Genomic DNA, 13,090 nt, shown 5'->3' on the forward strand with positions numbered 1-13,090 from the left:
CTGCCCTTGGAGAACTGGGATGCAGAGGCATCACTGGATTGTTTTTAAGCTCCTGAAGGAGCTGAAATCAGCTCCTAAATGTGTCCCCAAACTTTGCCTCTGGAAGGACAAGGAGGGCTCAGATTCCCTCCTAACACCCATTTGTTCCTGGGTTTCCTCAGGAAGAAGGAATCCCACAGAACGGTTCCTAATCCCAACCCCCCAGGGAGCTGCCTGGGATGGATTTGTGCCGTGGCCCAGCTTTGCTTCTTCCTTTTTAGGGTTAATTCCCAATCCCTTCCTGCCTGGGCTGGGGTCATTCCCGCTGGCATCTCCCAAATTGCTGCCCAGGAAGTGCAGGACACCGGGGTCAAGCTGTTCCCAGGAAGCACAACCCCGTTCCCCCTGTCCCAGGCTCAATCAGTTTCCAATCCATCCCCAGCCTTGGAGGTTTTTTCATGGAATTTTGAGTCAATTCCACCCTTTTCCCTGTAAATGCTGCAGCCCACTTGGATTTCAATCCCCCAAAATCACTGCTGTTCCACAGTCTGCCCGTGGTTTTCCAGAACGGGAGAAACTCCCATTATTTTTAGCAATATAGGATTTTTCTCTGGGATTTTCCCTCACAAATCCATTATTTGAGCTGGCATCTCTCACCATTAAACATTTTTTATTTACAGCACCGTTACCATGGAATCCAAACCAAGGATAAAACATCATTCCCAACATTTTCCCCTCCAAATCCAGCCACTCCTCCTGCTCAGGATTCCACATTAAGTTCTGATTTGGAGACAATTTCCCAATTTTCCACCAATTTTCCTCACTGCTGCAAGAGAAACAGCCCAAGGTGGCATTTCCTACCTGGACACATTCTTCCAGATCCATTTTTTCAAGCTCATGGCAGTTCTGGGAATAAAGAGAATTCCAAACACCCACGGTGAGTGTAAAGTTCAGACAGCAAATAAATGTAAATATAAATATAAATATAAATATAAATATAAATATAAATATAAATATAAATATAAATAAATATATATAAATAAATATAAATATAAGCATATAAATATAAAAATATATATCTATAAATATATTTTAATATAAATATAAATAGAATTAATAGAAATATGAATATGAATAAATAAAAATATTTTAAAATAGAAATATAAATACAAATAATATCAATACAGTAATATAATTAAAAACATAAATATAAACACAAACATAAATTTATAAAGATAAATATAATAAATAGAAATAGAAATAGAAAATAAATATAATATTATATCATATAAATATTAGAATATAAAACAAATACAATATTATATCATATAAATATTAGAAATATAAATATATAATATTATCTAATATAAATATTACAAATATAAATATTAGAAATATTAGAAATATAAACACAATAATATAAATAAAAATATAAACAAAAATAGAAACATAATAATACAACTATAGTATTATAAATATTATAAATATAAACACAAATATAAAATAAATTAAACCCCCCCCCCAAAATAAATAAGAAATAAAAATATAATTATAAATAGAAATTAACCACCACAAAGACAATTTGCTTTAAAAATTCAGGGGCTTCTCCATGAAATATCACAACTGCAGGGAAAGTCTGCTGCTTCTTTCTGAAGAATAAAGGAAATTTCACTCATTTGAAGGGGTTTTTTATCCATGGAGGGTAAAGGGAGTTAAATTTCAAGTCACTTGCAGAAACCCAACAAAAATATTCAACATTTCCTGTGGCTTGGATGCAAATCCTGCCAGGTGTGCGAGCCAGGACCGTGCCAAAAATTCCATAAAACCACATTTCTGGACCTTCAAGCTCCAGATCAAACATTTTCCCAAATCTTACTGGGTTGGTTTTTTGGTTCTGCCACGAAAAGGAAGGAAAAGCAGCAGAGGGAAGCAGGGCTGGGGGGCTCTTACCCTGGCCAGGGTGGTGAAGCCCACGTCGGTCAGCTGGGAACACCTCGCCACTTCCAATATTCTGCAGGACACAAGGAAACAGAGCCGTGGTGGAGCCCCAGAATCCCAAGAAAAGGCTGGGAATGACCTCTGGAGACCCCCCCCAAATCCAACCCCCTGCCCAGGGAGGGTCACTCGGAGCAGGGGACACGGGAATGGCTCCAGACAGGGACACTCCACACGCTCCTGGAGCTGCTCTGGGATCTGACACCTTCATGGGAAGGAATTGCTCCTCTGGAATTTGGGGTGGGATTTGTTCCGGTTGAGTTTCTGGACGCTGCTCCTCATCCTGGCACTGGGCACCTCTGGAAAGGGTCTGGCACCATTGTCTGGCACCCCTTGGAGGGATTTGTATGGATGGGGGGGGGGTATTTGTATGGTTTTATGGGATATTTGTATGGATTTGGGGGGTTTTGGAATGGATTTGGGGGATATTTGTATGGATTTATGGGATATTTGTATGGATTTATGGGATATTTTATGGATTTGGGGGGTTTTGGTATGGATTTGGGGGTATTTGTATGGATTGGGGGGATATTTATATGGATTTATGGGATATTTGTATGGATTGGGGGGTTTTGTATGGATTTATGGGATATTTGTATGGATTGGGGGGGTTTTGTATGGATTGGGGGATATTTGTATGGATTGGTGGGATATTTATATGGATTTATGGGACATTTATATGGATTGGTGGGATATTTGTATGGATTGGGGGGGGTTTTGTATGGATTCAGGGGTATTTGTATGGATTGGGGGGATATTTGTATGGATTTATGGGATATCTGTATGGATTGGGGGGGTTTTGTATGGACTGGGGGGATATTTGTATGGATTTATGGGATATTTGTATGGATTGGGGGGGGTTTGTATGGATTCAGGGGTATTTGTATGGATTGGGGGGATATTTATATGGATTTATGGGATATTTGTATGGATTGGGGAGGTTTTTGTATGGATTGGGGGGATATTTGTATGGATTGGGGGGGATATTTGTATGGATTGGGGGGTATTTGTATGGATTTATGGGATATTTGTATGGATTGGGGGATATTTGTATGGATTGGGGGGTTTTGTATGGATTGGGGGATATTTGTATGGATTTGGAGGGTTTTGTATGGATTTATGGGATATTTGTATGGATTTATGGGATATTTGTATGCATTGGTGGGGTTTTTGTATGGATTGGGAGGGGTTTTGTATGGATTAGGGGGATCCCCTCTCAGATGAGATATTGCTATAGATAATTGAGATAACTGGGTGGATTGATGGGATATTTGTATGGATATTTGAGGAATTTGTGTGGATACTTGAGAGATTTCTATGGATTGATGAGATACCCTCTCACACGAGATGTTTGTATGGATATGTGAGATATTCCTATGGATATGTGAGATATTCCTATGGATGTCTGAGATATTTCTATGGATATCTGAGATATTCCTATGGATATTTGAGATATTTCTATGGATATTTGAGATATTCCTATGGATATTTGAGATATTCCTATGGTTTGATGAGGTATTTCTACAGATTGACGAGGTATTTCTGTGGATTGATGGGATCCCCTCTCAGATGAGACATTTCTATGGATATTTGACATGTTTCTATGGATATTTGACATATTTCTATGGATTGATGGGATCCCTCCCTGCCCTCTCCTCCCCACACTGACCAGGCCCAGCCCCGTGGTTCCTCCTCATCCCAGAGATGCTCCAGATCCCAAATCCCCTTTGTGACCCTCATGGAGCAGCAGCTCCTGCTCCTTCCTGGACTGTGGAGCCCTCAGCATTCCAGGGCCGAGGAGAGGGGCAGGATCAGGATCCTCTCCCTGCCCACACTTTTCCTGATGCCCCCCAGGATCCCACAACCCTCCTGGCTCATGGATCATCCCCCAGCATTCCCAGGTCCCTCTCTCCACAGAGCTGCTCTCCAGAGGGTCAGCCTGTCCTGCTGCCTTATTCCCAAGTCAGCTGCTTTTCCAAGGGTTTCCAGAAAAGCTTCCAGCAATCCCTAAAAGTTTGCCGAGGATAATTTGCACAGAGCAGCCACTTCCATTCCAGAGGGAAGTCACAGGCCATGGAAAAAAGGGAATCAGGCTAAAAGGGACACCCAGGAAGGGATAATCCAGTGCTGGACTGAGGTGATCCTAAAAACCTTCAGAGCCTCCCTGAGGGAAAGGTTCTGGAAAGCAAAAACTCCTCTGGTTGCACCCCAGAGACAGATCCCAGCATGGAAAAGGTGTAATTCCCAAAAACCTGGCAGGTGAGCATGAATAATTTAATATTTAAGGCCCCGAGGGAGAAGTTTGAAGCCTTTTAGGGTGAACTGCTCGTTCCTGTGGGAGCAGAAAAACTTCCTGGCACCTCCTGCAGCTCCACAGGGATTCCCTCCACAGTTTGAACCGATTTTTCTGCCTTTATAGGAGGAAAAAAAAAAAAAAAAGCCATGTTCCCAAAGTGCCTCTTGTATTCCACAGGATGGAGCTTAATCCTCTGAGGCTGAACATAAACACAGGAACCACTGGAATGGATCTTGGATTTTACCTTCCTCTTTCCACACCGCTTTCTGTGCACTTCGTACCCAAATTCCTTAAATGGGACATCCCAAGGAACAGCTGGGGGTTGTTTTTCCCTGGAAGACGTGGGTTTGATGTTGTTTGATGTCCCTGTTTTTCCCTGGATTTGATCCAGTTGCATTTGATGCCATTTCATTGAGGCCACATGGCTGGCAGGGATCTCAGGTAATCAAAGTCCTTCTTTTCTGCACATTTTCTGGATTTTAGCAACATTTTCCCAAGGAAACTCATCCTACTAAAAATAAAACCTTAAAAAAACCCAGGAAAACCAAGCTGTGGCTGGCACTTTGCCCAAATTCCACCTGCTACAAAACCACCAGGAAAAGCCCGTTCAGCCTTGTGGTGGGAGGAAACAACATTGGTTAAATGGGATTTTTTTCTCCCAGTTCCCAAGACTGAAGTAACCCAATCCCAACTTTTCTTCATGGAGCCTGTGGGCACCACGCTGGGAGCTCTTCCACTCGAGTTTAAATCCCAGGAGCTTGGGGACAACTCAAAATCACCATCATCCTGCTCCAAACACCCGGAAAAAGCTCAGGGATAAAAACTGGGCAAACCTTTGGGGGTGAAACAGCTCAGACACCACCTGAGTGCATCACCAGGACTCTCTGCCATGTGTCCCATGGGGGAAATCCCGGGAAAACTCACCGGAGGCGTGGGCAGTTCTGTCCCAGGGCGTTGAGGATGGCGTCGGTGATGTTGGAGCAGCCAGAAGCACACAGGGACTGCAGCTTGTGGCAGCCCCTGCAGATGGTGATGAGCCCGTCATCTGTGATTTGCTGCCAGGGAAATCACAACAGCCTCAATCCAGGCAGGATTTCCCTCTCCCTCATTCCGAATTCCAGCTTTTTCAGCCCAAAAGGGTTATTGGAATGTTTCAGCGGAGGAGCAGAGGGAGGATAAACCTTGCTGGTGCAATTTGGGGAATGTCAGGGAAGGGATTTGCAGGGAAATGTTTTGGAGCTGGGCCAGGTGAGGGATGGGGAAGGTGATGGGATTTCTGCAGGGCTTTGCAATTCCTGCTGGGAAAGGCCATTCCTGGACACAGGGAATTTGTCCAGTCCCATTCCTGGACACAGGGAACACATGGAGTCCATCCATCCCCATTCCTGGACACAGGGAGTTTGTCCAGCCCCATTCCTGGACCCAGGGAGTCCATCCATCCCCATTCCTGGACACAGGGGATCAATCCAGTCCCATTCCTGGACACTGGGAGTTTGTCCAGCCCCATTCCCGGACACAGGGAGTTTGTCCAGTCCCATCCCTGGACACATGGAGTCCATCCAGTCCCATTCCTGGACACAGGGGATCCATCCATCCCCATCCCTGGACACAGGGGATCCATCCATCCCTGTTCCTGGACACAGGGGATCCATCCATCCCTGTTCCTGGACACAGGGGATCCATCCATCCCCATCCCTGGACACAGGGGATCCATCCATCCCCATCCCTGGACACAGGGGATCCATCCATCCATCCCCATTCCTGGACACAGGGAGTTTGTCCAGTCCCATCCCTGGACACAGGGGATCCATCCATCCCCATTCCTGGACACAGGGAGTCCATCCATCCCTGTTCCTGTGTCGGACTAACTGTGATGGCATGGACAGAGAGTCCATTCCCATCTGTTTTTTGGCATAAACACACATTTCTGGCACTGCAGAGCTGGTTCAGGGCCCTTCTGTGCAGGAAAAGTGCCTTTGTGGGCTCAGATCTACACGGGGATGAGAGGAAAGGCCTGGCAGGATGGCTCCAGCCTGATGGGAAGGATTTTTCCAGCTCATCCCACAGATGAGTTCAGAGGGAGGAGAGAAACACCCCTGACACAGCCCAGGCTGGTGGGGGGCTCATTCAGTGTCCCTGAAGTGCCACCAAAGAGCTGTTGGTGACAATTTTCCCGTGTGCAGGGGGGATGGAGCACATCCCAGGGCTGGGAATCCCGGGAAGTGCCACTCACCAGGCAGGTCTGCAGGTTCAGGGTCACCAGCTCGGGACAGTGGGCACCGATGAACTTCAGGGCCTCGTCCTCCAGCTGGAAGGGAAAACAAACAGGGATGGGAACAGCTCCCACTGAGATCCAGGAATTACAGCTGGGAGAGCAGGGAAATTGGAATTTCCTTTGAGGAGGAGGGAAAGGCAGCACAGGAACAGGAACAGCAGCACCAGGAGCATTCCTGCCTTGGGGGGTTGGTTTTGCATCTTTGGGAGAAGAGCCTGGCCCCAAAAATGCTTCCCTACCCTGGATCTGGCAGTGCCACTGGATTTCTATTATTATCATTATTATTATTATTATTAATCATTATCTTTATAGTTACTACTATATTATTATTACTAATCATTATCTTTACAGTTACTACTATATTATTATTATTAATTATATCTGTATTGAGCATTATATTATTATTGTTGTCATTAACATATTATTAACATGACATTTTTATTATCATTATTTTCTTTTTAGTCTTATCATATAATTATCAATATTATTCTCACTACTGCAGTCATCATAATAAAATATAATAAATAAAAACTTAAACACGAATATAAAATATTGTACATTATTATGCATTATGTGTAATTCTTACCAGGCTTCTGATTATTATAGAATACAATAAGCACGATTTAAATCATATAATACGAAATAACCAACACTATTCTATTATTCCTATATATTAATATCATTATTACCATTTCAACCATCATTGTCATTATCACCATTATAAAATCTCATCAGTACAATTAAACAACAATAGAACAGTACACGATATTCCACACTCCCAAGAGCAGCAGCTCATCCCAGCTGGGCTGATTCCCACTTTTCCAGAGCCGTACCTGGGTGCAGCCCTTGAGGGACAGGGCCCGGAGCCCCCCACAGCCCCGCACCAGCGCCTGGATCCCGTCCTTGGTCACTTGGTCGCACCAGGAGATGATGAGCTGTTCCAGCAGCGGGCATCCCTCGCTGGGGACACAGGGAGACACATGGAAATGTTCATTGGCCTTGGGAAAAATCCTGCTCCAAGCCAGAAGCGCTGGGATTCCCATTTGTGGGACCCACAGAGCGCAGCTGCACCTTGGAGCAAACGCCAGCTCCAGAGGGAGGTTCTGCAGGGAGTGTGGGGTGCTGCTGGGTTGGCTGGAGGATCTTAGAGGTCTTTTCCAGCCTGTAATTCCATGGCAAATCCCTGCTGCTGGCTCCTACCTCAGTGCTTTCAGGGACAGGTTGGTTATGGAGGTGCAGGAAGCCAAATCCAGGTGCCTGAGTTTGGAGCAGAACTTGCTGAGGCTGGTGCAGGTGCTGGAAGAGACACACGGGGGACACTCCTGCAATGGATTCATCCCAGGACACAGAAATCCCATGGGATGGGCAGGCTGGGGTGAGGATGGAGGTCCTGGGACACTGGCAGAGGTTCCCAGAGCAGCTGTGGATGCCCCCAGATCCCTGGAAGTGTCCAAGGCCAGGCTGGATGGGGCTTGGAGCACCCTGGGATAGGGGAAGGTGTCCCTGCCATGGCAGGGGCGGCACTGGATGGGTTTTAAGGTCCTTCCAATCCAAACCATTCCATGATTCCATGATTCCATGATTCCATAACCTCCCACACCCCCAAGCCTGGCTTTCCCTTAAAAAAGAGAGGGAGAACAGGGGCGCCCAGGGAAGAGGGAGGAGTTTTACTCACGTGTCCGTGATCTTGGTACAACCATTGAGGTTCAACACTTCAATGTTCCTGCAGTTCTGGGCAAAGGTCCTTTGGAAAAGGAAAGGGAAAACACTGGATTTGTCAGGCAATGGAATCCCAGGTGTTTTACAGCATTTGTTTGAAGTGTAACACGTCAGATTAAAGTTTCACAAAATGGCATCGAACAGATGGAAGAAGAAAATCAAAAAGAAAGTCAAAAGAATCAAGAAAAAAGAAAGGAATCAAGAAAATCAAGAAGAAAATCAGGATGAAAATCAAGAAAAGAAACAAGAAAATCAAGAAGAAAATCAGGATGAAAATCAAGAAAAGAGACAAGAAAATCAAGAAGAAAATCAAAAAGAACATCAAGAAAGAAGGAGATAATCAAGAAGAAAAGAATCAAGAAAACCAAGAAGGAAACCAAGAAGGAAATCAAGAAAGAAGAAAGGAATCAAGAAAGAAAAAGTGAGAAAAATCAAGAAGTAAATCAAGAGAATCAAGAAGAAAATCAAGAAAAAGAAAAGAACCAAGAAAATCAAGAAGGAAATCAAGAAAGAAGAAAAGAATCAAGGAAAGAACCTATCAAGAAGAAAATAATCAAGAAAATCAAGAAGAAAATCAGGAAGAAACCCAAGAAAATCCCTGATTTCTGCTGCCCCACCTCTTGCCCTGGGATGTCCCAGCCTGGGTCACCCTCAGCCTCAGCACTTGGCTTTATTTGAATGAGAACTGAGAGAAGTGGCTGCTGGGTGAGGTTAAAAATGATAAATTAGGTGATAAAACCACGATAAATTAAATGATAAAAATGATGAATTAAATGATAAAAATGATGAATTAAATCATAAAAAATGGATGAATTAAATGATAAATCAAATGATAAATCAAATGATAAATCAAATGAGAAATCAAATGAAAAATGAAATGAAAAATTAAATGAGAAATTAAATGAGAAATTAAACAAGAAATGAATCATCTCTGTCACTGCTCTCCAGGTTTTGACACCCTGAGGGTCTCAGATGCAAAGTGGGGATAAGTGATCCCAATCCAGGTTTTCCAGCCCATTCCAGAGCAGGACCAAGAGGTGCAGCTCTACCTTAAGGCGTTGTCCCCCACTCCCAGGCAGCCCCGCAGGCTCAGCTTCCGCAGGAATCCCCCACATCTCTTGGAAATGTTCTCCACCACTCGGCCCTGGGGGAGACAGGAAGAGCCACGTGAGAAGAGCTCCAGAGAGCCGGGGTGAACATTCTGCAGACTAACAATAGTTTGGTATTCAAGGGAAAAACGGTGCTAAGGCAACACAAAAGCCATGGGAATGGGCTAAAGGGAGGGGGAGGGAGAATTATTCAGCTTCTGAAGATGGAGAGACATGGAGCAATCACCTAAAGCCAATCAGCTACAGAATTTTTGAGGGATTTCCTCCAGTTTGGAGCTCTTGGACAGGGGCACAGACTCCCCAAGGAGCTACACCCCAGATTTCCAAGTACAGCCAATGGATGAACTCCAATTTCTACTCAAAACCAGATGAGCAGAACCAGCCCATGAGTTTTGCTCCTGCAGGAAAAAGGATTCAACCATTTGTGCTCAAGAGATCCAGGAAAAGGCTTTTAAATTTCAAATCAGGATCCAGTGGAAGCCTCCAAAGACTCCACTACAGCCAGGATTTACTTTTCTCCCTGGGAATGAAGGGCAAAACCACTGGAGAATATTTGTACCAGTGCTCAGAAGCTCAGAAACTTCCCCTGCACTTTGGTTGTTCCTCAGAGAACAGGAGCATCCCTCGGTCCTTCCTGGACTAACTGGCACTTGGGACCACTGTGAGATGAGGATTTTCTTCCAGAATCTCTTTTCCAGCCTAAAAAAACCCCAAATCAGCCACCAGGCTCAATACAGCACAACCCCACCACCAGACAAGGGACCCTGGGCTGTCCAGGTGAGCTCTGGGGACACCACGGGAGCAGCTCCACATCCCTGCAAAAAGGCTGGAAAAGCTGAAACGCTCCCTGATTTTGCAGTTCCTCAAGCAATCCTAGGAATTCTGCTTGAATTAAACCAGCCAAACGTGTTTCCATCAAGAATTTGCATGGACTGATGGATTTAACTCCGTTACAGCAGAGCCTGAGGACGCCAGGAAGCCCAGCAGGAACTCTGAGGTGAGGTACAAAGAATTCCAGCATTTTGCTTTCAAAGAGGAAGCTGGGCTTAAGCAACAACACGGGTTTGGTGTGCAGGGACATGAAAACCACCCCAAAAGCATTGAGGAATGGGAAAAGCCTGGTTTGTGTTCCCAGCCTCTCCCTCCTCCCAGGCTGAGCCGCTCAGTCCCATCTCCTGCCACTGCACACATCAGGAGCCCTGAGAACTCCACTCTAAATCAGTAATTCCATGGGTCCAGGATTTTTAGGCCATGTTATGAGGTGAAGGATTCCTTAGGAAGACCAAAAATCCCTCATTTCCTTTCCCCAGGCCACTCAGACCCTGCTGAGGTGTCGGTGCCACTTCCTGCTCCTCATCCCTGTCCCTGCTCAGACTCTCATCGGCACAAAGGGAATTATTTTAACTCTTTCCTCCAAAATCAGGGGTGGATTTCCCACAAGGTGGGAACCTTCACTTAACAGCTGCTTGATGCCTCTGGTCTACCACAAATTAAAGCCACACGTTCCCCATTTCCCTCCTCCAATGTGAAACGTTCCCAATCTCCCTCCTCCATCGTGTTTTGAACAGGATAAAACATCCTGACAAGAGACTTAAGGACTGGGTTTTTTCCTCATCCCTTTTCCTGCTCAAGGCAATGAATTTTCATCCTCCATCCCCCCACCGGTGCTGCAGAATCCACATCCCACAGGTTCAGCTACAACAGAGCAGCTCCAAAGCTGCATCTTTTAAGGACAATTTGGACCTCCTGAATCGCCTCCAATTTCAATTTTTGGTATTAAAGATACAAATGTTGCAGGCCATGATTCAACAGACATTCAGTCCTCAAGGTCTTGTCGGTGCTAACTTTGAGTGCAAGGAGGAGTAGTTAAAAGTCTCCTCCACACAAGCAGCAGTTTTCCCCAAAAATGCACCTTTCCTACTAATTTCTGTTTTCAGAACACCCAAAACTACTTTCCTTCCATTCCTACCTTTAGGTCTTGCTAGAGGTGTAGAATTCTGTCCATTTTCAAAAGCTGAATGGATTGCCAAGACTTTAAAATAGACTCCCTGAAGCTGAAGAACTGAAATTAATGATTTCTATCTCCAGGGAAGGCAGAAAGGGTTACGGCTGGGAGTATTAATCCATTCTAGGCTGTAATTACATTTTAACAAGAAGAAATGGGTTTGCATGTCACTGAATGATACCTCAATATCCCTCTGGAAATCAAACAGGTCAATTCGCTGCCAGTTACTGCCATCCAGGGCCAGAACATTCCATGCCTTTATCGGGGGAAAAAATGTAAATGTGTGGTTAATATGAAAAAAAAAAAAAAAGGTCAGTGGGGAGCCAGTCACAGCTTGTTCCTTTGAGAAACAACATTCTGTCCCAGGTGGGGAGGTAACAGGTAATTCCAGCCAGCAGGGAGAACTGGGCTGGCACCAGCAGCACTTGCAGGGAGCAAGGATCCCTCACAACTCGGAATTCCAATTCCCCCAGCCAAGGAAGAGGTGCCCTGGCTGCTTCCACTCCCTTGGGAGGTGGAGCTGTGGGCCAGGAGAGTGCTTGGAGCTCGGCTATCTTCACATTCCTGGCTGGAATCTCCTCCCCAGCACCTCAGAGGACTCCTGGGCACAGGTGAGTCCCCTGGGGGACCCCACACGGGGCAGCTGCGCTGACAAAGGGTTTGGTTTTTGTTTAAATAACCAAAATCTCCGGCGGTTCCTGCTCCGAAGGAGAAGCAGGAACTCAGAGTTGGTCACTGTGCCCTCAGCCAGGAGCACAGGGCTGTATTTAAAGTTCTGGTTACATCATCAAGGTAAATAAGTGGAGCTTGTAGCAACCAGGAGCCAGCGTTGTGCAAGAGCCAGGGATAAACACAGGGGGATTTTCCACCCCATCTGCCCCGTGCACCGAGCTCAGCCCCAGCACAAACACCAGCTCTTGGGCAGCAGTTAGTGCAGGGTTACAACAGACGACAGAACTGAGCAAATTCATCGATTTTTTGGGGGGTTTAAAGCTCAATGCTGATATTTGGTTTAAGGTCTGGTTACAGCCAGGAGAAGAGCAGTGGGAAATGCCCCAGTGGCTGTGTAATTCCATGGGCAGTGTAGGGAACGTTCCAGAGCCTTCCTGCACATCCCTGCAGGAACTTCCCGTGCTGTGCCACGGAATGTGGTCTGTGCTGTGTTCCCTGTGCAAACAGGAGCTGGGACAGGCCAGGAGAACACCCTGACATTGGCAAAGAGTCCCTGACAGCCCATTCTGGCCAATATTGCTCTGCTGGATTTCAGCTGGAAGCTCTTTCCCTGCAAGGCCTGTGTTATTCAGGTCATCACTGTAATGTCCAGACACCACACTGGGTATTTTTTAATGCAATTAACAATGTTTAAGCATCCTTTTTAAAAAAATTCCAATGTAATTAAAGTAATTAAATCAGTCGTGGTTGAGGTTTGGAGCCAGGACTGATGGGTTTTTGCAGGTGTCACCCAGCCAGGATGGTGAACACACCACTCCAACTCCTTCCCTGGATCACCATCCCACCCTTGCTGTGCTGCTTCCTCTGGGAGTTACCAGACACTGGCAGGAAAAATAAACCTGAATAAATCTGGAAGCTCCAGATAAATGGACCTTCCAGTCCAGTTGGAGGAATTTTCCCAAACAAATAATCCAAGTTGGATTTCATCAACTGAAGCCCACAAAGGATGAGAAAAACCCCTCATTTTATTTCCCTGCTTA

The 13,090-nt window shown here is 45.4% G+C and overlaps 1 protein-coding gene and 1 long non-coding RNA gene across 5 annotated transcripts in view; one reads left to right on the forward strand and one right to left on the reverse strand.

Annotated features, from left to right (window-relative positions):
- FBXL20 (F-box and leucine rich repeat protein 20) overlaps window positions 1–13,090 on the reverse strand; it is a 39,726-nt gene that overhangs the window by 4,734 nt on the left and 21,902 nt on the right. For 3 of the 4 annotated variants that reach the window (XM_068996680.1, XM_068996679.1, XM_068996681.1), the window contains exons 4-12: window positions 11,560–11,634; window positions 9,314–9,408; window positions 8,221–8,289; window positions 7,746–7,841; window positions 7,379–7,505; window positions 6,504–6,578; window positions 5,195–5,325; window positions 1,930–1,990; window positions 841–885 (exon numbers count right to left, since the gene is read on the reverse strand). In XM_068996680.1, coding sequence (XP_068852781.1) covers window positions 841–885; window positions 1,930–1,990; window positions 5,195–5,325; window positions 6,504–6,578; window positions 7,379–7,505; window positions 7,746–7,841; window positions 8,221–8,289; window positions 9,314–9,408; window positions 11,560–11,634 — 774 coding nt within the window. The remainder of the gene's footprint in view (window positions 1–840; window positions 886–1,929; window positions 1,991–5,194; window positions 5,326–6,503; window positions 6,579–7,378; window positions 7,506–7,745; window positions 7,842–8,220; window positions 8,290–9,313; window positions 9,409–11,559; window positions 11,635–13,090) is intronic. The other variant, XM_068996682.1, reaches the window with a different exon arrangement.
- On the forward strand, window positions 832–3,471 carry LOC138099469 (uncharacterized). The gene is made up of 2 exons (XR_011146722.1): window positions 832–916; window positions 1,997–3,471. It is a non-coding gene; the product is annotated as an uncharacterized lncRNA (long non-coding RNA).

Source organism: Aphelocoma coerulescens, chromosome 27 (assembly GCF_041296385.1).
Source record: "Aphelocoma coerulescens isolate FSJ_1873_10779 chromosome 27, UR_Acoe_1.0, whole genome shotgun sequence".
NCBI classification, from domain to species: Eukaryota; Metazoa; Chordata; class Aves; order Passeriformes; family Corvidae; genus Aphelocoma; species Aphelocoma coerulescens.